Here is a 25,008-nt window from a genome sequence, read left to right as displayed (position 1 = left end):
CTTATCTGATAGCGTAGCTGACTGAGTGGTTACTGTCACTCTAGTCTGCTTCTGCTTTACTAGAGACCCCAGCGAGGTAGTGACCTATATAGCTGGCGACTTCTAGATGATCTGTCAACGGGGCGTGACCACAATGTGACTAGATCATAGCCCATACAAAGAGGACAAAAGAGCATTACTAACCACCTAACCAACACCTAAAGCGTTAGTTTGCAAAGGATTGGGAAGACTGCCTCAGTAGTCGACCCAACAACCACAAAAACACAATTAAAAGGGGATAAGATCAGAGTTACCCCTGTCCCCAAGGTTGCTGAAGCAGCAATGTATGGTCCCAGCTAAAAGCAATTTCGTATGCTACCTAAACATCTTGCCAAGAGTGTGAGGCAAACACCGACTGACTGACTTCCAAATGTGGTACTAAAAATGTCACTGAGTACCATATTTTCTTGAACGCATATGGAGGTAGCAACTGCCCTCACCTCGAGAGCGTTAACTCTCAACAACTTGAAGTTGGAGTCGTCACAACTGGAGTGTGCGTCCTTAATGACGTCCCTAATGAAGAATGCCAGTGCATTCTTCGACATAAATTTAACTGGTTGCCTCACAGAACACCATAAACATCCAATGGACCACGAGTGTCCTGTGTTCTTTAAGGTAGTACTGAGAGCTCTAACTGGACATAGAACTCCTCAGGTTCCTGTCCAATAAGGTCTGCTAAACCTTTAATTTCAAAGTGTCTAGGCCAAGGGTTAGAAGACCTGTCATTCTTAGCCAAGAACTTAGGGCTTAAAGAATAGACAGCATTGTGTTCCTTGAAGCCCACATGACGGCCTCGAACTTCTCTCACTCTCTTCGCCGCAGGAATGCCGTTTTCGAGTAACATCCTTAAGAGATGCAGAGTGGAGAGGCTCAAAAGGACTAAACATCAAAAACTTGAGCATTACGTCCAAGTTCCAAGCAGGGGAAAAACAGCTGAGGAACCTTGGACGTCTTGAAACAGTCGTAAGATCGTGGAGGTCCTTATTGTCAGACAAAGCTAATCCTCTGTGTCTGAATACAATCGAAAGCATGCTCTGATAACACTTGATAGTCGAACTGCTATATCGAGTTTTCTCTTAAGTAAAGGAGAAAATCCGCAACCTGGCTCACAGTGATAGAGGAAGAGGAAAAGCCCTTCTTTCTACACCAACCTTTGAAGGTTGCTCACTTCGCTAGATATATCCTTTAGATGAAGAACTTGGCTCTAGCGATGGCCCGTGCCACCTGGCCAGAAAAACCCTTCGCTCTGACCAAGTTTCGATAGTCTGAAAGCAGTCAGGTTCAGAGCGGGGAGATTCAAAGATATCTCGTGAAGTGGGTTTGTATGAGCAGGTCTGCTCTCATAGGAAGGGTCCTCGGGCGCCTACCAACCAGAAGAGAAACTCCGAGAACCAGTGGTTCAAGGCCAAAACGTGGGGATGAGAGTCATCCTGCCCCTTGTGAGGCCGCGAACTTCATGTATGACTTCTCCCAGAATTTAGAACGGGGAAAAGGCGTAAACATCTATTCCCGTCCAATCCAGGGAAGAGCAACTATCGCAACTGCCCCAGGGTCGAGTACAGATGAGCTTTATAGAGGGAGCCTCGCTGTTCTTGAGGTCGTGAAAATATCCACAAGATGGCGACCCCAAAATTTCCAAAAATCTTGGCAAACCTCCTGATGAAGGGTCCATTCTTCGGCAGGAGTTGATGGCGCCAACAGAGCAGGTCTGCTCGAACATTTTCGACCCTGCAACAAAACTTGAGAATCGAAATGTTACGAGCATAGGCTCAAAGAATAATCTCTCTTGCAAGGCTGAACAGGGAACAAGTAGTATTGTCCGAGGTTTGCTAGAACTACACGATTGCAAACTTGGACTCAAGAATTGGCGAGCTAAAAGGTAGCCGCCAAATCTTTGAAGTCGATGTGCCAGGACACCTGTTCCTCTCTCCAGGTTCCTAACACTTCCTCTCCCTCTAGTGTTGCCCCAACCTGTTGACGACCATCGGAAAAAACAACACTAGGTTGGGGTTCAGAAGCTTGAGGGAGATCCCTTTCTGCAATTCCGTTGGATCGAGCCACCACCACAGATCCTCTTTATATAAGGAAGAATTCTCAATTCCTCTTTCAAGTCTTCCTTGCTTTGTCAGTTCTCCAACAAAAGAACTGAAGAGGCCTGAGATGCAGACTCCCAGAAAACAAACTTCTCCAGCGAGGAAATGGTCCCCAGCAGACTCATTCCTTCCTTCACCTAGCATGTTTCCTTTCCAAGAAGGCCGAAACTTTTTCGTACATAGAAGTTGCCGTTCTTGCGACGGAGACGCTATAAAAGCCGCTGAATAGATCTGAATTCCCAGACACAATGGACAGTGAGGGGATCAGCTGCGACTTCTCCACAGACCAGAAGTCCCAGGGACTTCACGAGTTGCAGAGTCAACTGAAGGTCCTCCAGATACCTCGCCGACGACGATCGAATCAACCAGTCGCCCAAGTAGAGTGAGATCCTGACGTCGACAGATGCAACTGCATCGCAACGCTTTTCATGAGACGGTAAACACCTCGAGTAAAATGTGACGCCAACAGCATCTGGTGTTCCCAGGCGTCAACCATCCAAGTACTGACCAGACCCAACGTTGCTTAACTTCGCTGGATCGGACGAGAAGCGGTGTTTTCAACGTGGTACGGCCCGCTGTGCAGAGTCCAAAGCAGAGAGCCCTGAACTGGTGCGCCTAGTCCCCAAGACAACCTGAGATACTTCACCGAACGTGATGAATTGGGGCGTGAAGATAAGTATCTTGAGATCCAAAGATACCATCCAATCCCCGGATGAAGGGCTCCTAGTATTGACTGCGAGGTCTCCATCTTGAACTTTTCCTTCGGACCAAGTTGTTCGACCTGTTGACGCCCAAGACGGGTCTCCAGCCTACTGAAAGTTTTGGGACTAGAAACAATCTGTAGTAAAAACCCGGGAACACCGAAGTCCAAGACCTGTTCCATTGTTTCTCATCAACATCTGTTCGAGCAGGTCAAACAATTTTCTGTTTGACAGGAAGGCAGTTGGGAAACAAAAAAAACAAAAGAGGAGGAGACAGGAAGGGAATCAAATAACCTCTCTCTAACAGTAGGAGGGACCAAACGTCCTGCCCCTCACTCTTTCCAGGCTTGTGCAAAATGAAGCCTGGTTGCAAAGGAGTCTGAGATGAAAGGAGTCACTTGCTACCTCTCTGAAGTGACATCCCTTCGGGAAAAACTCTCTCTCGTGGTGCGGGTCTCGTGTTGCTTCCCATGGAAGCCCCTTTGTTAGGCAAACATTTAGCTTTCGTTTACTTTTTGTATCATTGAGATCGGTGCAAGCGTTATGAAGGAGATGCAGTTTGAATGTCGATAACTTTAGTTTTGAGAAAAACGATATTTTTTGCTTCTCTGTGTATTTATTTGCTTGCCGTTACACAGTTTGATGTTTTTATGACATAATGAAAAGCCAAAAATAGACCTGCAAAGTAATATAACTTCGCTAAATGAAGCTAAATGAAGCGAGTGTCAAACACGGCTGAGGTTGGCCAGCGTGGCGCTTACTTACTTAGTCAAGCTCTGAGCTGCTACTGACTGACTGCCACTGACTGCCCTGCGGCATTCCTGTCTTTCGCTGATGCGCACTATGTCCACAGGGTTGCCATAGATCGCATTAGATATTATTTCATAGCTAAAAGGAAATTACCACCGAAATACTGACAATATCATTACATTATATGAAAATGTAATTTGACTATGATAGGTTACTGTTTTGTTTATAACTCCTAACTGTGGCGAACTTTTAAATAAAACTTTCTGAGAAGATAGTCAGGATATGTATGATGCCATAAATAAAATATCCCAGAAAATTTGATTTCCGATTTTTTCACAAACGCCCCCCTTAAGACAAAGACAACTGCGAAGGTGGAGAGAGAGGAGTCAAGGTTGAAAAGTCTCAGGAAACAGATCCTAAGAAAAAGCCAGAGTCTGATAATCAGAGGAAGAAGAAGACGAAAGAAGTTTCTCTTCATACAAAGGCTGTGACGAAGAGGATGTTCTTCCGCAGCTGGCGGGTCTTGGTGAGTGGTGAAAGTAGTTCCGATTCGCCGATACGTAAGCTGGAACTCCCTTGCGAACGGAAGTCAAACTAGAGTACGATAGTAAACATAAAAAATGTGGAACGCTTCACGATTAGCGTGTCATCCTTTGCAAGAGCCATGCTAATCTTCTCTGTATCGCTCCACTTTAGTATATGTACTGCCGAAGCAAGTACTGGCTAAATTAAGGACATCAGATGTTGAAGCGGGTAGTTGTGCGACATGATAAACAACTGGAGCGTGTCAACACAAGACTTGAAGCTACACGGCGAAATGCGAAAGAGCGCCATGGCGTGGCCGCGCGAGAGGCCCGTGGGGTACTAGGAGAGTGTCACAGCGAGGCGCGCGCGGTCGCCATGGCTAGCACGCCGAAAGGCCAAGGTGAGGCGCGCGTGAAGCGTGAGAAGCGACGAAGAGCAAGACGCGCTTCCTGGCGCGAGACAAGAGAAAAGGCCAACACCTCAACTCGGGGAAGACGAATAGGAAGCCACTAAACACTCTCTCTCTGACGACAGACGCTCTGTATCGTTCCCGGTTGGAGACGAAGGTGAAAGACTGTACCTCTTAACAGGCAGATTCAATCTTGAAAGGTTCATGAGAGCATCCAGCTGTTGTTGCAAACCCAACAAAATCTTACGTTGGAGAAGCCACTCTCTCGGGAGAAGGGCTGAACCTGAGAGAAGGAAAGGGGCGAGAGACGATACTTCCTTCCACAGGGGAAGAAGCTCTAGCCCTTGCCTTAGCGCGACAGGGGGTCGAGTAGAGTGATCATTCGAAAACACTTTATTCTCTTCTGCAGAGGAATATCCACGCAACTTTCGGGAAGAGTACAACGTTTAGAGGAAGAGGACGTGAAGCGTCCTCTCCTCTAAGCTTCTCTTAAGAGGGCGAGAGTCCAACCGAGCTCCAACCCGAGGCGGGAGGACGTGTCGGAGGACGAGAAGCAATCCTTCAGGATGCGTGCCTGAGCACGATCCCCGGCAGCCTGGGTAGCGCCATCAGGACCTGCCGGGGACGCCAGATCGGTGGGAAGCCCCCGTAACCCTCATGCGGCTTTACGACATGCCCCTCCTGGTCCTGGGAGTTCGACAGAGGTCCAGGCCTAGAGGCATTATAGGGGCCGATCTGACGCCCTCCACAACACTAGGGGCACTAGCACTAACACTATGCGCTTGAATTGCATTCACTTTAGTTTCAAGAGCACGCATTGACTCCACACGAGAGCCAGGAATTACCTTCTGCAGCAACAAACTACAGGGTTAGTAATAAATTTATTACAGGGTTACTAGTAGGAGAAAACCCTGACTGTCCAACTAAGGATGCACTCTAGAGGAAGATTTCCTCAGCCTATCACGCTCCAATTTAAGCATATAGGCTTCATATTTCTTCCACTCACCCTCAGACAATCCCACACATTCATTACCGATTATCATAGAGCATTGAACACCCTTACATATATACATAAAGAGTGAGGAACTATCAAAGTCTTCGATAGCCTCACCTTACATTCACCCAAGCTACAGACTCGATAGCTAGAGGTAAGACATCTTAATTATAAGAAAAGTCAAAAGCAAAATCAAAACGGTCCACAAAGAGCGTAGCCAAGTCACAGATCCAGTCGAATACCAAAAACAACCAAAATACTTAAGTGACAACAAATTCTGAAATCAAAAGCGCGGAGGAACTGACAACAGGTGTTGACAGTCCGGCGACAGAGAAAAATCTGAATAGAAATGGGAATGGTTTCCTGATACCGCCTCCCAGCGGCGGGAATGGGCACTAACCACCTGACCGGCCACTGCGTGCCGCGAAATTTGAAATTCTGTCGGACCTTCGGAGAATACAGCTATATATATATCTGGCAGGTAAGTCTCATGAACAAATTTCAAATTTGGCCAGAATCAGCCATTAAGTAAAATAAGTAAGTACTTAGGGCACTATGTGAACGGACCACAAGGTCTTTATTAGTGTCAGGTACACCATCGTGCAGCTGAAACAGGGAACCCCTTAAACATATAGTAAGCGATACATAAGCAGCAAGAACATTAACTACAATAGCAATATTATACTATATATAATTTGAGTCTTAATGTCTTGTTAGTTAGACAATGGAGGGACTGAAGGAACCATTGTTCATCTATTCATGGGCATCACTTGGACTTAACCCAGCATAGCAAAAGTTAATACAGAAATTTTAAAATGAAAACTAAAAACAAAATTATGCATTAAATATGGGAAATTAAGATATTTCCCTGGCATCAAAGGCACTCCACACCACACTTTTGACTAGCAAAATTTTGGAAAAAAAAAAAAATAAATATGAAAAATAAGGTGGCAGCACTTACAAGTTGACCATTTTGTTTTGGTTGGTGTGCTGCACACATTCGAACGTCCCCTTGCATGGAAGAAGTGTGTATTTGGCCGGTACAGCATACTAATTGTTTTCATTTTTTTTATTTTGAAAAACTTCTCTTTATATTTTTTCAAGTTTATTGGTCTTAATATTAAATATGTTTTTCTGAATTTGACATCCCAATTAACTGAAAAACTTGAACAGATTATGAAGTAAGGTATCAGTATAAACTGCAAGGTCCTCTTGCATCAGAATTATTCTTGCCCTTCAGTGTCTCAGTGGGTGTGTGTATACTATGCACATGCATTTTTAGGTGTGTGAATGTACACGTATGTATCACACTGAGGTAAACTGCAGAATGCACTTACTAGGCATTTGCCTGGCTTTCTCTTTTTCTCTCTGAGTTATTCGGTTATTCTTGACAGCTATTTATATAATATGGCAAAAGAAAATTTACAAATCCTTACATCCTCCAAAACACATAATCTACTGTACTTCAGCTAAGGTAGTCATACATCACTGGTTGAAACCTTGGATAAACAGTTAATGCAATATGTTTGCTGATAAATGCATATATACAAATCACAGTAAAATTATTAGCATTAGGGTTGTATTGAGTGCCTTAAACTGCCATATAACTACATTACAGTTAATTAAGAAATCAATGGAATTCTGATCTAATCAAACTACAGTAAACAAATAATTTACAAAAAATGGTAAAATCTGTTCATATTTCTTACTGGTATTCCAGGGTCTCCTTTTAATCCAACAGGTCCTCTTGGTCCTTTGGAACCTTTCTCTGCAATCACCTGAGCAGAGCTCGAGTCTCCAGGTGGTCCACGTAATCCTGGTATTCCAACTTCACCTTTCTGTCCTTTTGTACCAGTTGCACCAGGCTGACCATGTTCACAAAAGCCTGGTTCACCTTTACGCCCATTAATACCATCTCTTCCAGGGGTGCCTGTGAAAAGTAATTTGTGTTTAAGGTTTTACACTAAGTGGTACTGTAGGAAACACCACAAAATTAGCTATTTCTTGCACCTAAACAGTTGTCACATTAGCAGCATGTGAAAAGCTCCCACACAAAGTATGCTATTCACCTCTACCTTGCACACACTTCTTGGATATTGAGACCTTCTCTTCCAATGACCTTCACAGCATCTATCCAGTGTTTTCTGGGTCATCCTCCTCTCTTCCATTTCACACTCCCTCATCACACTATCTTTTCACCAATCATCCTCCATTTTTTCCACATGACCAAATCATGCAAAAAAAAAAAAAAAAAAAAAAAAAAATCCATTTTCACCTGGACTGAATTATTTTACCACTTATATCTCCTCAAGTCTCACCTTTTCAGTTCTTACAGTATGTAAACAGTTCATTTATCCACATTTTTTCTTTCATTCACATTCAACATACACACCCCTTTTCCATGAAGAAGAGATGGCTCAGCAAGTCCTTCATACATTCCTACCAGGGCTTATAGATCTTCCAAGCTCTGGAACTTGGGGCTGCTCCTTTCATGGTGGAACTCAAACCTTTTAATGCACTATACTATGATGAAGGATGTACATCCATTTCACATCATACAAACTATATCTCAAATTTAGATACAGGAACATACCTATCTTCTCTGTAATGTGTATCAAAGTGTTGTAGTGGTTATTAATTTTACAGCTGAAATATATAAATAAAATCTAGTGGTCAATTTAGGTATCTTTAATAGCAACAGTGACCTCTTAAAATTCTAAATTTCCTCACATTGCTTGGATACAGTTATGGCTACTAGCCTTGAATCCATTTGGAGAACAAACGACGACACTGCCCATTCTATGGTTAGGGGGATATGATCTTTATGCATGAAAGGTTATAGTAAGGACATCGTATAAAAGATGCATAACTTCTATGGAACTGAACGATCGATCAAGAGAGAAGGAAAAACAGAGAGGTTACTCTAAAAAACAATTACATCTAAATTTAAGAAAAGGTGCTGTATACTACATAATTAAGTTTATATTGAAAAAGAACTGCATCTTGCTCTACAAAAACTCCACAGGAAGGAAATTTAACATTTTTTCGGCCTGAAAATTTAAAATCTAGAAATACTCTGCAAAGAATGATATGGGATTATTAGCAAAAACTTTTAACATCTTTTTTCTTTACAAAGTGCTGATTTTTTCTAATGATAAGGGACATAAAAATTGCAGAATTGATTACGTTATACTCCATGGATAAAATGTAATCAGTTCATATGTATTTGGTCATTGAAAATCATTTTTCCAACAATAATGATCACAAATATTCAGTTGCTCACATATAATCTGGGGAGAAAATTTTAAAAACCCATCAACAGTTTGAGATAAGTCTGTTAAAATGGTCTGTAATATTCCTTAGTAGGTTCAAAATAGCCTTGACTGAAAACATTTTAAAAATTTGAAATTTTTTTACCAGGATAGTTCACATAATTTCAAAATATGTGAATGAAATTCCTGAAGTTGAAATAACTTGACAATAAAATATTTGTTACATTAAATGGACTATAAATACTGTGATAACAACATAAAAATCTTTTTAGAAACCTGTGGTTTATAAATGCTAAGGCTGCATTTGAGAATCACAGATATATTTTGTTAAAATATTCATATTTAACAATACCTGGAAATCCAGTGTTTCCTTTACTGCCCTTTTCTCCTGGAAAACCTTGTAGACCTGGCCTTCCTCCAAAGCCAGGTTCCCCTTTGACTCCGGGTAAACCTGGGCGTCCAGGTTGCCCTTTTTCTCCTTTGGGACCTGGAGGACCCGGCAAAGCCTCTGTTTTTTCACCCTTTTCACCTTTCTGACCTGGTAATCCTGGCTGGCCTGCAGGTCCCTGGGAAAAGTTTGTTATTTCAGAAGACTGCAACTTAAACTATATACTATTTATATAATGTATATATATATATATATATATATATATATATATATATATATATATATATATATATATATATACATACATACATATATATATATATATATATATATATATATATATATATATATATATATATATATATATATATATATATATATATATATATATACTGTATATATATATATATGCAGTACTGTATATATATATGAACTATTATCACTTACACAATTGTTCTGTGCATTAATACAATTACTAACAGGCAATACTGGAAATGGATTTGAAGACAGCCTATCAGGAAAAACTGTATACATTATAATAAAAAAAGGACACACAAAAGCACAGGAGATCACATGGACAACACACACCCAGAAGAAGCCACAGGTAGAGAAGGGCCAAGGTCAAGGGGGAGGGGGCCACACAGGAGGAGGATGATAATCAAAGGATTAAAGAAGCCAACATAAGGAATTGGAAAAACAAGGGCTTTAATCTACTCCCCAGTACACATATAAATACAGCTGGACTACATGTCCGGTCATTCTACGGATACTTGATGATGAGGACTGTTAGGCCTAGAAAGCTTGTAACTTTTCATGAATAAATATCTCCACTAGATATCATCTAGTTTTAATGAGGTCCTGTTAGTAGTATATATATACAGTATATATATATATATACATACATACACACACACACACACACACACACACACACATATATATATATATATATATATATATATATATATATATATATATATATATATATATATATATATATATATATATTATATGCACACACACAATTATGCAATTCCTATTCCTACTGTAGACTATTTTTATTTGGACTTTGAATCACTAGCCTATGTACTTTCTTTTTCTCCTGAGGCAAGCTTCTCAGGATCAAGGAAAAATTATTTTTATATTCTTATTATTGTTGACAGACTGTTTCCTGGCCTATCGGCGGTGTCTTCAGGACTAAATTACAAATTGACATACACAGTTTTTAATACTACATGCACACTTAGCAGCTATGCCTAAAATTTGCAACATGATGTCATTGGAGGGCTGAATTCCTATTGGTTGGAAGGGTCTCATCATCCTGCTGGTGGTCTGTGTGGCAGCTTGGACATTCATTGTGCTCAGTAGGACATGCCCTATGGTACTGTATGCAACAAAGGGCATAGGTGAGGGAGTGATTCTCTCTTGCAGATAGTCTTGATTTGCTCCATTGTCAGTAGTCATTTTCAGGAGTTTTCTGTTGCTCATTTCTCCCCTCAGATTCTCACAGATGTCTTATGGTTTCCTTGAAGGGAGGATGAAGTCTGTGTCCCTTTGTTTGTTTAATGCAGGTCTAATCGTGCATAGCAAAGCCTAGTTCCAAAGACTGCAAATACCAGAAGCTCCGAGTATAAACCAACAACATTCTGCATTAAACATGGACTTCATCCTCCCTTCTTCAAAGAAACCTCGACATCTGTACAGTAATAGTCTGAAGAGAGAAATGAGTGAGATGTTTCCAGTCTTCCTAAATGATTGAGAAAGCTTACACAGTACATACAACTTTTACCAACCTCTCTTCCTGGTAAGCCTGATGGGCCTGGTTGTCCATCGTCACCTCTTTCCCCTAGATAGCCAATCGGGCCAGGAGGACCACGTATTCCCGGAAGCCCAGGTAAGCCTTCTGGACCTGGTTCGCCCTTAACACCTTTGTCACATGGACCACATTCACACGAAAGTCCAGCATCACCTTTCGGACCGTCACGCCCTAGAACACACAAGAATCTTAACAGGGGTTGTGGCTGATGACAGATATAGCAGAAGAAAATCATATACAAATTATCAATTTCTAAACAAGGACACATCATAAGATTAAATACAAATTTTCATGACTACCATGACATCATGACAAAGTAATAACTAATAAGATATCTATGTTGCATAATACTAGAAAAGATATACAAATTATTTTACTTTATCAAATCATGAAAGAATAAAGAGTAATATTCAAATACAGAGGTGTTAAGATTAAAAAATGAGAATAAACCTTCATCACCTAATGATTAAATGATCAGTACAAAAATATAATTCTTAAATTTCAGTAGCACTTCTTCGAGTTCACATGCAATACATTATTAAATGCAGCAATAGGAATGTCAATGCTGTATTATACCAGCTAATGTCAAACTATATTCCAACAAGAACAGTTAGTTTCACTGTATCAAGTGATGTTTGAGAAAAATTTCTTGGTAAAAATTTTCTTCTATGCATTGTTTAGTAATACTACTGTATTTACCTCAGGAATTCAGTCTCCACTCTATTATAAAATTATCAAGAAATCCTTACATATATTAGCGGTATTGTGTATTTAGAAACAAGATAATTGTTCAGTGGTTATAACTCCTACACCAAATACAGTACTTTTCTTTGGTCAAGATTAGAAACTTTATCAAGTTTTGTATTCACGTATTGTACTTTGATAAATTCATTAAAATTCATGAAAAGAAAATGATGTACCTTGGCAGTAAAACTTCCAAATATACTCTAAATAACTGGGCACCAAACTGCATGTTAACTCCTGTATGTTAAATGCTTACCTGGAATACCATCTAAGCCATGATTACCAGGGATACCAGGGGCCCCAATGTCACCTGGTTCACCTGGAGATCCAGGTATGCCCAATTTACTGTCACCTGGAATACCAGGAGGGCCCTCAGGGCCTGGAGGACCACGGGCTCCCGGGATACCATCGCGGCCTGGTGTGCCATCACGTCCTGGGGTTCCCTAAGTGAAAGGGGTAAATCTGTATCACTTTACTAGCAGCTCAAAAACTCACTTACATACATGAACATAGGAAATATTAGTGTCTTATTAACAGTGTTGCCATACCACTACCGTCATATAAAGAAGTATAATTCCACTGTGATGTCAGTCTTACAAATAATAAATAAGGTAGGAGTTCAAGCTTCCTTCCTATTATACCAAACAGAATTTACACTTCACTGTAGTACCAAGTATTGGTAGATTCCAGAGGGGGCTTTGCAAAAAATGAACATTTTTCAGCATGATATAAATAATAGTTATCTGGTTTAATGCGTATTACATTTTCCTCAGGTTTATTATTTATTGTAAGGGGTCTTTGAATGAATTAACAAGGTACAAGTATGACCTACGAAAGAAATATTGCATTCTAGGTAGGCCTGACTAAAAAAACTGCAAAGTAAATAAACAAAGTAAGGTTTTTACAACTTTGTACACATCTAATACCATCTATTTGATAACAGAAAGGTGTACACTGTCAATTTATAAATTCTTAAACATTGTAACTTCAAAGTTTGCTTAAAAAAAAACCTACTAAGTAAAGGGATGGTATTCCCATCATCATAAAATTGCAGAAATGGAATGAGTAACCAAATATTCACACTTTCATATTATTGCTCCTGTTGTGCTCAAGGAAAATTCAGCTGAAACCTCAGTTAATGAAGAAGTGCACACAAGGATTCAAGACTAGTCAGAGGTACTGGATGATATTAATTTCCTTTTTGTATTAAAGGAGGATTATTTTTCATTCTCAGAATGTCTATATATCCCCACATTCCTTTGCTCTTTAATTTATTCACTCTGTTTCATATGCCACTTGTGGTGTATGTATATTCTAGTAAGTACTTACGGTAAGTATGATACCAATCAGCTGGTATGGGGCTGTATCAGATCACAGGCAATTTCATTAGAATTTCACTACTGTATATTGAATTAACTCTTCTAAAAAGGAATTTTAAGCCTTTTATTAATTAGATTCATGGGAGACTTGTTCATTTCAAAACCTATTGTGCATAGATACATGCATATTAATCAAGCAAAGTCATTTAAATTGCATACTCATGTAGGGCTTGCTAACTGAAAAAAATGTAAATACAGTATACAGTAATGAAAACGATAAAAAATAAAGTGTAAAGTAACTTTAAATTCAAACTTCTCAAAAGCTCCAAAAAGCTATAAAGATTTTGATTCTCTATGAACATTTTATGTCTTGAACTCACTGGAATAGCATATCCTTTGTCACCCTTCGGTCCAGGAACTCCAGACAAACCACGCTCACCGGGTAGACCTGGTGGTCCTTCAGAACCAGGTAAACCTGTTGAAATGGAAAGAATAATTAAGACCAAGGAAATCTGATGAAACTGACAGAAAAATGAAGACCAGGTAAACCTGGTGATGGAATGGATAATTAAGACCAAGTAAACCTGTTAAAATTGAAAGAATAATTAAAATCTGGCAAAACCAATGAAATGGAAAGGATAATTATGATCAGGTAAGCCAGCTGACAATGAAAGGATAATTAAGACAGGGTAAACCTGCCCACATTGGAAGCACAATTCTATGTGATCTTAGAGACAAACTTTTGAGATAGAAAGAATATTTATAGCTACTAACACCTTTAAAAACTTTAATGCAAGAAACATTTCTATACTATAACGTTTAACATAGTTACTAACTTTACTGAAATTTGCTGTGAAGCACAGTACAGAATGTCCATCTGATTTTTGTTGGTAATATTCACTTGGAAAAAACTTCCTAATACTGATTATTGTTCTTTGTATGATACATACTTTCAAAATGCTGTACAGTACACTAAAGATGAAAAATGTTTGTGTTCCATAAATCCGAGAATAATTAAACTTGAGCTATAAATCCCTCAGTAGTGCAGTTCACTGGGACAAAAGGGCCATTCAGTGCTTTTCATAGTTTTAAGCAAAAAATTCTAAATCTTATTTGTTCAATTCTTTTGTTAATCAGATTAAAATATGTGGTAAAATTCTACTTCCTTTAAAATTACTCTTTCTACTGAGCTATATTCCCCTAGAAATGTATTCATGGACCTGACATGCAGTGAACTGGGCCTTCTTTGAGAATGGACAGAAAAATCTGCAATGAAGTGAGTGGTTAAAATTGTGGTATATCAATTCTAGACCTATGGAAAAATGAAATCATTTCAAGATAAAATATTTAAACCTATCTGCCTCCAAAAAGAAAGTAACAGATTAAGTGCAAAAAATAGCTTACTTCTTTTACTCAAGGATTCCTTTTACGTTTCCACATTTCAGTAAGTTTAATCATGACCATGGATTAAATAGTATTCCAGAATTTTGGATTTCATACAGATTTATTGTCTTTATTTTGGCTTGTAGTTTTAAAAATTAAAATTTTCCTCACTAGTGCAGAATTTCCTTATGGAATATAGTGTCTCATGCCAAAACCTACAGCTTACATACTATAACCCAATTAACTAGTGATCAAATTTTTTAAGTGAACAACTTAATAATTAGTAATAGTACTTCATTAATTTGCTTCTGTTAATGCTGATTACACAATTCATGAAAATGTCCATACATACCTGGAAGTCCACTTACACCCTTGTCACCTTTAAGGCCTGGAGGACCTTCTCTTCCAGGATTACCAGGTTGTCCAGGACCACCAGGAACACCAGGTGGGCCACGTCCACCAGGAATTCCATCTAAGCCATCTTTTCCTTTAGAGCCAGGGAAGCCTCTTAAACCAGGAGGTCCAACAGGTCCTGGTGGTCCTCCCTACATTGCAACAATTTACATACTGAAGTAAGTTTTCTGTACGCCATATATTAAAGGGCACAAATATTAGCCATAACAGTATTTCAGAGATTATAAAGTAAAGGACCCTTTCAAAATAATTAACTAGACTACAGTTACTAACTCGAGTTTGGTTATGTTCCTTTACAAGTTCTAAATGATCTTATTTCAATACCTAATGTATAATTAAATGACCATTTTACATAAATTTTAAATTACCTCATGGGGGGTAAAAAAAAATTAGTGACTTACTTTTGAAGGTCCAGGAGGACCACGATCACCTTTTGCACCATCACGTCCATCACGCCCAGCTAAACCAGGTTCTCCTCTTAAACCAGGCAGACCATCAAGACCATCTGGGCCCCTATCTCCTTTACTTCCTGTAGGTCCAGGGGGTCCAGGAACACCTTCTCGACCCTGAAATAAATAAAGTGATACTGAGAAAAAATCTCAGGTATTAAGTGAATATGAAGAAAAATGACAACCAAGAACAAATCCCGTGCAAGCTCTTACGATCCAGATGTCAGATTTCCGTTTTTGGGCTTTTGTTTTTGTTACATGATTATCAGGACTTCCCGTGTTATCCTTCTTTTTCATCCTTTAAGACTCAAGGCTTTACTAAGAACTTAGAATAAAGATAGGTAAGATTTTCAACAGTTTCCTACTATACAGAATACAAATTTGGTCACTATGCCTCATTACAAATAGAATTTGGCAAAGAAAGTGAGTGAAAGTAACAGTGACTCATCTTAAAGATGACTTTCAATACATATAGTATTACTTTGATATACAGCGAGACAGTTAACAAACCAGTACAGTACTTTGCAGTGTATCTGCACTGCTTAGAATAACAACCATCCACAAAAAATAATATACTCAGCGATGATAAGCACCTAAAGCAAAATATGCAAAGCTGGAAGATCTTAAATTTTTCAGATTTCTGAGGGCATAGAAGAAAAATATTCTTTTAAAAATTCACAATTTTTTTCATACAAAATAAGAAAAAGTGTTGTGGATTATAATTTTGAGGGCCAACACATTGCAAATTGTTTGACATTGGGAATGAGCTTGAAGGGCTATTATCACTTATATCGTTACAAAATAAAATTGGAAAATAAAAAAAAAAAATTTAGATACATTGGAAAATTAAAAAAAAAATTTAGATCACAAATATCAACAAGACTGAAACTACTGTACTGTATCTGCAGACTTTTAAGAATTAGTAAGAAAAGCTTATAAAATCAGACTTCAATGTACATAAAATCATGGCACTCAAGAAGATAGTGGCATATTAAAATATGAAAAAATCTATTTTGTTTCTGATTGAAGGGTTACTGATATCAAGAGGAGGTCAGAGAAAGACTCCGACCATTTATATCTTGAGGAGGTCAGAGAAAGGCTCCGACCATTTATATCTTAAGTCAAAAAGTGATTGAGTAATTTTATGTCCGTCTAAAACTTTATAGAATTCTTTCCAAAGCATTTTATAAAATTAAAAGCAGTACTCCTTTACAATGAGAGTTGAGTTTCAAGTAACTAACTGATCAATTACGAAATGATTCGATTATAATATATCAGTTTTCAAAACTGTCTAGGAACTTCTGATGTTAGGATGCCAGAGAACCTAAAGATAAATAAAAAAAATTTCAACAGCTTACTCATTTTTTCTTTTTGTCAATCAATCAATAACTTATACAGTCACCAGTTTACAAACTGTGAGTCATTTGTGGTTAGCTATTCTGGAGATTATTCCATGACACATAAATGAACTAAGATTTCATAAACCTGTAATAATGTGCAGCGTTGTATTTGAAATGTTATATAAATTCTAAAACTCTTACAATGAACACAAAAAATGTATAAAAAATAATCGTATTATTAGATTTTAGAATCTGAAAATGCGTTGCAAAGATTTTATGTTCTTATTTAAGAACTTGTCACTGGAAATATTGACGTACTGTGTACTGTATATACCTGGCCTTTATGAACAATGCATCTCACAGTTGACTAAATAAATGCATTTAATAAAAGACACGGTGAATTTCTGAGTCACAGTTTCTAACGTACCATGAAAATGTGAAACTGGATATACATGAATTGAATTTTACCACTAAATACAAACAAAAAATCAGCATCAAAATAATTTCAGTTATAAGTCCACTGAAAGTGCAAATCATAGTATTGTAACAAGGGTAGAACACTGTTACACTTACAGGAGCTCCTACATATCCAGGCAGACCCTTTTCACCTACTGGCCCTGAATCACCTGGGCGCCCTTGTGCACCTTTCTCTCCCTTGTTTCCTTTGGGACCTTGTGGGCCAGGAATGCCTCGGTCACCTTTTTTCCCCTGCAAAAGAGTTTTGATTACCATCACTCTCCAATCATATACCACTTTGTCCAAATAACTGTATGAGACCTATGTGGAAGAATAAAATATAAGAATATATCACTTTACACAGAGTTAATGGGAACTCAATTACTTACTGGTATAACTATTGAAGTACAGTTTGAGTCCCCTCCGTAAGGCACACCGTCACAATTCTGAGGATCTCCTTTTTCGCCTTTCTCCCCAGGCTCACCTTTCTGGCCTTCAAAGACTAGACCCATGGGACCTTTTTCTCCTTTCTCACCTTCATAACCTCGGTCACCCTGTTCGATGGTCAGAAACAATATAGATTAAAAACAAACACGCGGCAAACATCACACGAAAACAATGCTTTGCTGGTGTTCTTCATTCCAAGTTAATTGCCTAATAAAAATGACAATAATGACGATATTGTGCATATGTACGAATATCCTGGTGTCTCGAAACCAAAGACAGGCCCTACTAAAAATAATGGCAATAACTCTCAAGTACTTAAGGACTCCGCCTTGCACTACACCTTTAGGAATTATACTAGATACTCGTTACACACTTGCGGACAAAGATTTGTGATCAAAATCAATTAATTTTCTGCAATGTTTTAGCAAGTTGTTAAAAAAAAACATTGAAAACACTATACATTAGCTCCCGACTAATCTTGCTGAAACTCTTTGGTGGCCAAAACAACTACAGCCCAAGGCCCAAAGCCTTCGGCTGCTAGAAGTGGTAAGCTTCTATTGAAAATCCTAATTTCCTGGCACTTGGATCTGAAAGAAGATGACAGACTAATGCAACGTCTTGGAAAATAATAAAAACAGCACACTATACAAACCATCAAAGTTCACTACCACAAATCTTCCCTTTTCTGCTACAGCCAATATTTCTACAACTAATGATAGCAATAAATATACCATTAACAAACATTTTCAAAGTATAGTTTAAAAGAACAGGTTCTGATTCCATATCCGTCACAAAATGTATCACAGCGTTTTACAGATCATCATAGCACAATCCAGAAAGCTAACATAGTGATCTATTATACTAAAACAGACATTGCACTGTACTTACAATCTAAATTGTCCTCATTTGTTTAGGTTGGAGCTACACATTTGGGCCTTATAGCATATTTGCACAGATAAATAACTCATTAGAGGTCTTAGTACTATGGTTAATGATTTTCGCTTATTTTTAAAACTATGTAATAATGTTTTTGACAAAACGATCCAAGTATTGACTAGACCCACCATAAACCATTAGACATAATCATGAACTAGGAAGGATAGTAATATGCTTGCAAAAGAGCCATATTCTATTTCCCTATTTCCCGACAAAGACAGCATGGTTCCAATAATAAATTTCAAAGTAGCAACTAAGACCATAAGTCACATTTAATTGTTTGCACAAGGGTACTCCACTGGTAATAACTGAGCTTTGTTACTTAAAATGAGCAACTTCTGAAACCTTATTTAATACGAAATCCATGGTAGAAAATACGGCATTAATTCTCAGGTATGATCAACTGCTTTGTGAGGCCCCCCCAAAACCCCATCTCCATATTTCCTGGATTAATTTCACCACTACACTCCCACTTACACTTTTTGCTACATGGGCAAATTGTAACGCGAAACTGAGATTCAGTACTAGAATGTGACTCTTGAGACTTCATTCTCCCCACTATGGTCATTATGTAAATCTGACATTCAAATGAAGCCAGCCACTGCACTGTAGGCTGCCACAATATCAACTGATGCCAGAGTCTCTTTCAGTGATTTCTCCGGAGTTAACCAACCTAAGTGGTTTTCATTGCGCTCTTACTACAAAGTAGGGTAAATTTTAACAAGCAGCCAACAACGACCTTTCTTCTAAGGTGTAGGCTATATAATTTCTGTTGCAAATGAATCTTCCTCAGGAACAGACTTTTCCGCATTTGCACCGTGTTTACTATAGGGTCGTACTCAAGTAGGCGGATGTGCTGCCTCCTGCGTCCCATGTTCGGAATGATAAAGGTTCAACAGACAGTGCAGCCGAACATCCACACCAAAATCGCATGACTAGTTAATCGAGCACATCTCATAATAAAATATTTACGATGATTTATATTTTCCACTGCCATTTGTGACAAAATATAGAATTTCGCAAGTTATATGTTATCAAGAAATGGTTGTTTCATGTTTCTGCTGTTTTATTACATGAAATGGCAAACTTACATTCTTCCTAGCTTATCCTTCCTTAACCTAACCCCAAGTAGGGTGCGGCTTCCTATAACGGCAATTTAGCAATTACAAAACGGACACTGATCACTGCAAATTAGTCTGAAGACCACAGAAATATTTGCTGACAAGCATATCGGCCCATTTTATCAAGCAAAAGTTTAATTTCTGCTTTATATCAATATCTCAGTAGCTATAAATCTGTAATGGAATTGCTATGGAAGAAACGTTGTTCAAGTTGACGACGTAAAAAAATAACCAAAGCTAAATAGTGTAATTATGAGGACTTAATCAAACTACCAAAAGCCAAGGCTTGGAGTTAAGACACCTAGCCAGGAATAACTTTAACTCGTGTAGTGATGAATTACTTTGCTATTAAAACCCTAACATCAATGAATACCTTTAATCTAACAGCTAGGCTATACAATTAGTATAATGAAACAGCAACTTCCACAAAGAATTCACATAATTTAAAAACACGGCTACTTTAGTACAAAAACATGGAAGCAGGTTCTTTGTAATTTGGGAGAGGCAAACTGTCCCTGGACCAACTGTACATGGCAGCTTACTTTTGATGTGGCATCCACTTCCTTTACTGGTATTATCAGATCTGATTGGTTTTTACACTACTTCAAAAGTTGAACTCTTGCCTTTGTATTATTATTTCCATTCTGGAAAACTATATTGCATTACAGCTACAGAAACTACGATAATACAATTTCAGTTTCTGATAGTGTTTCACAAGGTTTTCCATATATGTTGCAGTGCAAGTTTCTTCAACTGTAACTCAGGTATTTTTATTTTATTTACTGTTAAATTTTCCTTCTCAGCCTATGAGACATTCAAACTTAGATTGTATACTGCTAAAGGTGCAGCGCATAACGCTGTACCTATACCATTTAAAAAAGCAATTGAAGCTCAAGGTATCACACATAAGGAAACCATCACATCTGACAGATTAGAGCAATAAAATCAAGTTTGCTTTTGCATTTGTGGAGTGCAACAGTAGCATACACGGCAAAGTAAATTTAAAGTGTCTTGATGAAATATCAGATGTGTTTTGGGGCTTTCCCTTTTTCTGGTTAACAACTAACACTTGTTCAAATTTGCAACAATGGCTAATGGCCCAGCAATCTGTAAACTGTATTTGAGATTTCATCAGAATGCAATCACATTAACTTGAATGGTATTTTTAGTGTAAATCTTTCAGAAAATGAAGCCTAACCTCCTTATAAAAACTGGCCTGAGTCTAGTGCTATCTAACAGAAAGATCCTGTGAGCAAGGAGTTAGAGACTGCACAGCTGAAAACAAATGAATTAAATAAGTCATGAAAGGTCACAACACTCAGTCCTGTACCTTCGCGCCAGGTTGTCCTGGGAGGCCATCTTCTCCTCTTCTGCCAGGGGGTCCAGGTGGTCCCTGCGGTCCTTGTCTGCCATCACGGCCAGGCTCGCCCTTTTCGCCTTTTCCCGCTGGGAAAGGCCCGATTGCAGGTTCTCCCTTCTGGCCCTTAACACCTTCACCACCACGGAAGCCCCGTGGGCCTGGAGGTCCTGGTAGACCTGGGGAACCAGGTGCACCCTGTATTTGAAATTTCTCATTACTCAAAAAACACACTGACTGACGGTACCAGGCAAAGCCTGCTGCATGCAGATTATGAGCAAAAATAGACGATACGACCATCGCTCTGTGTATGATCCCATTCAGGTCGTACTTTCAGAGTAGATCCAGTTACTTCATACACATTAAGGAACTTCTATTTTCAATATACAAAAATTTAAGGAACAGCACTCTTAATATGTAATGGAAAGTAACATCAACCTGTTCTGACATGAAATTTCCTGAAAAACTTAGATATTGAATTTCAAATAGGCTACTTGGGAAAAGTTACAGACCAAAATGAAACAACTAAATCATCTGAGGACTAGAGATGAAAGGCATGTTTTAACTGTACTTGAAATCCCTAAGAACTCAATTATCAAGGAAAACTAAATCGATAACCAAAGAATGATGGATTTGCTTTCATTAAATGTAGTCTACACATACATTGTAATTTAAATGAAAAAAAAATGGCGGTGCCTTTCTAATCAATTTTAACTCTTACACACAAACACTGGGCGTTAACTTTTTAGCAGTACTGTATGTTGTTTCGGTCGGTACCTTCTATTTATGGGATGAAACTGCTTCTTATTGGCTCATAAGATTTACTATGGACCTACGAGTTGGCTATTCCGTGAATGCTATACAATATGTTTTTACACGAACGTTTTTTTCCAGCCATAAAAGAAAAAGTACTTCAATACCGAAAGTTTTGGAACTTTACGCATACGGTACATAATGGTTACTAATAACAAAACACACCATTACGTTCATCTGCTGTCACTTTCTTCAGTATGCCATCATTCTGTAAAAAAAAAATGCCTTTTGGTGGGGCACATTTCTTCCTTGTCCCTAGGGCAGCAAAAATAATCGAGAATGACGTTCCACAGAACTATGATATTTGCAAACAAACACGGTAATCTACTTCCTAAAGTGGTTTTTAATTAAGCATAACTTTCTCATATTTTGCAACAATAGCTGGTAATTTATTATTATGAATGTACTTTTAGCAAGAACTTAATGATTTCATTAATCTAAATGGTAGTGGAAAATTGTGATACGGTGCTTGAAAGGAAAGGAAAATTTTACAAAAAACTGGAAGTGCACACCTGCCTTTAATCATGATCGAAAGCTTCTAGGACGAAAAACTGAAAATTTCCCTTAGCGGCAGCTTCACTTCCTATCACAATCTTCCTTTTTCACTAATATTACTTGAAACATTTTGAAAGATAATACTCAGACACCATTACCAAGTTCTTTATTGAAAGTTTCGATTCCTGACCGAGTTAAGATATTTTCTTCATATTTTAGCATATACGTAAAGAACGGATTCTTGCTGTCTGAACGGGTCGTGAAATGATGAGAGAGAGAGAGAGAGAGAGAGAGAGAGAGAGAGAGAGAGAGAGAGAGAGAGAGAGAGAGAGAGAGAGAGAGAGAGAGAATCCACGATCCATTGAAAAAAAAAATGGGAAACTCACATCTGTTCCATTACATCCGTCTAACCCTGGTCTACCCGTAGGTCCCGGGGGACCAGGAATACCAGGGATACCATTGATACCGGGGAAACCATTCAGGCCCATTTTACCCTGAAATAAAATTTGTTTAAAGTTACATAAACTGAAATGCCATTAAAACAAGAACTGCACCAAAGAATATTCTTTCGCATGTACCAGTAGAATATCAATATGCCGTCATAACAGCTAAAGAGGTTCACATTTGACTTACTCTGTCACCTTTCGGTCCCGTGGGTCCTTGGGGGCCAGGTTCACCTTTCTGACCCTTTGGTCCAATTAAGCCCTCTACACCTGGGAATCCCTGTTGACCTTTGACACCCTGGGGACCTGGCTGCCCAGGCGATCCCTGAAAAGAAAAATTACCAGGAACTGTGAACACACGCGAACTTCAATATGGTAGGGGGGAGGGCCCTGAATTAATTTCAGTTTAGATTACTAAAATAAACAAACTGACACACACACATATACATATATACAGTATATATATACATATATATATATATATATATATATATATATATATATATATATACATATACATATATATATATATATATATATATATATATATATATATATATATATATATATATATATATGTGTGTGTGTGTGTGTGTGTGTGTGTGTAGTAAACCCAACTGACCACCATTCATGACTTTTCTCAGATGACCTGACAGGACTTTTTGAACTGCATGATTTGCCTATTTATATCTAGAAAAAGAATTTAGTACTGAAGCCGAGATTGGAGTCCTAAATAACTTTGGCGTGAGAGAACCGAGGAAAATCTTGTTTAAAACATGTACCTCCAGTTACCCACTGTCGAACAATCGTACCTTTTATCTGTCAGTATAAATCTTAGATCCGTGAAGGATATACGGTTTGTAAGCCAGGTATGTTGAAGTATACTCCGGAGAAAATAGCCATAAAGATGAAAAGGAAAACTATTTATTTGCCTAGAAAATTACTGTCATTAATAAATATCATAGTCACATATTTACTACTTCTGCGTCTGCATGCAGGTTTCGTGTATCTATAAAACTGAGTGCTGAAAATCTGCTATGTAACAAGAAAGTGCAATGGACCTGTCCACGTCTTTTTATTACATCCTGAACTTAATTTAAAAAACCATTTATTCTCCTTCCTCACCCTCCCCAACCCACACCTATCCTTACCCCACTTCTTCCAGAACTTAATCAAGTTTTCCAGTTCTGTTATGGTGCTACCTCTTCACGTCTCTTGATATCATTCAATGATATTCTTGCGCGACATCTTTATAGAATAAAAATGTAATTCCTTCACAGAGGTTCCAAGCTTCCACTATCAGTCGTGAATCTCTGATCGAAAATCAAATTAGTCCCACAACATCGAATGACGTTGGGAACACGTATGTAGAGAGACAACCAGCCAATACTTTGCTACCCTACCCCATCTTCGACCACCAGCTGAAGCTGCCAACCATTTATAGTTGGGTCCATTGGAGGCGACATGCTGGGTCCAAACCTCGGACTTTGCTAGTGAAGCATAACTTTATGTATCTAGTACTGCTAGTTCTTTCTTTCAAGACTGGAGCAAAATAGCAGTTACAGCACAGGACAGCATGAATAATGTTGTATTCAGTATCTGAAGTAATCTTACATCTCAACTCAAAAGGCTGAAGCATTGCTGTAAATACAGGCTTTGCAAGGAGAAACTGTGTTAAACAACTGTAAGTAAATGGATCCCTAAAACAGTGACAATTTGAACAAAACTGTTGGGCAAATAAACGTTCATACCTCAAATTTCACAAGTCACTACCAAGATCTAGTGCAGTCTCTTAACCTAAGTAGGCTAGTCAAACACGTCACTGTGAGCACCATAAACTAAAGATTTCAGGACTGTAAAACGATATTATCCCACTGGGAAGATAATCTGTCATGGGTTCATCAAAACCTAAGTAATCATGAAGTTAATTATGGTCATCATTTACCTGAATATCAATCATCTGTTAAATTACCTCAACAGAAAGGTTATGATTGGTTGTGAGACTTACCTCAACAGAAAGGCTATGATTCGTTGTGAGGCTGTTATGCATTCAGAGAACTATCAAGTCAGTAACCAAAATCCAGGAAATGTGAAACTCTTGAGAACTAACACAAACACATTGAGACTAGGTGACCACTGAATTTTTCAGTAGCAGTCATTAGCTGGTCACTTATTCTAATTACAGTTGCTTTTCCCATGATCTTCATTCTATGAGCCTTCTCTGTAACCCCTTAACACTGTTACACTGATTCTCTCAGTTTAAGACACCCGACACACTTATAACACTGACATATTCGTCAGCGT

The 25,008-nt window shown here is 38.4% G+C and overlaps 1 protein-coding gene, 1 non-coding gene and 1 pseudogene across 3 annotated transcripts in view; all 3 read right to left on the bottom strand.

Annotated features, from left to right (window-relative positions):
* The window catches only part of Col4a1 (Collagen type IV alpha 1), a 250,469-nt gene that overhangs the window by 28,776 nt on the left and 196,685 nt on the right, over positions 1-25,008 (bottom strand). For both annotated transcript variants that reach the window (XM_067118819.1, XM_067118825.1), the window contains 12 exons: positions 22,895-23,029; positions 22,648-22,755; positions 20,927-21,151; positions 17,482-17,646; positions 17,210-17,344; positions 15,249-15,413; positions 14,786-14,978; positions 13,431-13,525; positions 11,988-12,174; positions 10,965-11,158; positions 9,136-9,349; positions 7,221-7,441 (listed from right to left, as the gene is read on the bottom strand). In XM_067118819.1, the coding sequence (XP_066974920.1) occupies positions 7,221-7,441; positions 9,136-9,349; positions 10,965-11,158; positions 11,988-12,174; positions 13,431-13,525; positions 14,786-14,978; positions 15,249-15,413; positions 17,210-17,344; positions 17,482-17,646; positions 20,927-21,151; positions 22,648-22,755; positions 22,895-23,029 (2,037 nt within the window). The remainder of the gene's footprint in view (positions 1-7,220; positions 7,442-9,135; positions 9,350-10,964; positions 11,159-11,987; positions 12,175-13,430; positions 13,526-14,785; positions 14,979-15,248; positions 15,414-17,209; positions 17,345-17,481; positions 17,647-20,926; positions 21,152-22,647; positions 22,756-22,894; positions 23,030-25,008) is intronic.
* Positions 2,593-2,712, bottom strand: LOC136850142 (5S ribosomal RNA; annotated as a pseudogene).
* On the bottom strand, positions 4,200-4,303 carry LOC136850188 (U6 spliceosomal RNA). The gene has a single exon (XR_010856577.1). It is a non-coding gene; the product is annotated as a U6 spliceosomal RNA (small nuclear RNA).

The sequence above is a fragment of the Macrobrachium rosenbergii genome, chromosome 2 (assembly GCF_040412425.1).
Source record: "Macrobrachium rosenbergii isolate ZJJX-2024 chromosome 2, ASM4041242v1, whole genome shotgun sequence".
Taxonomy (NCBI): Eukaryota; Metazoa; Arthropoda; class Malacostraca; order Decapoda; family Palaemonidae; genus Macrobrachium; species Macrobrachium rosenbergii.
Note: the sequence above shows the minus strand (reverse complement) of the source record. Positions and strands in the feature narration are given on the sequence as shown.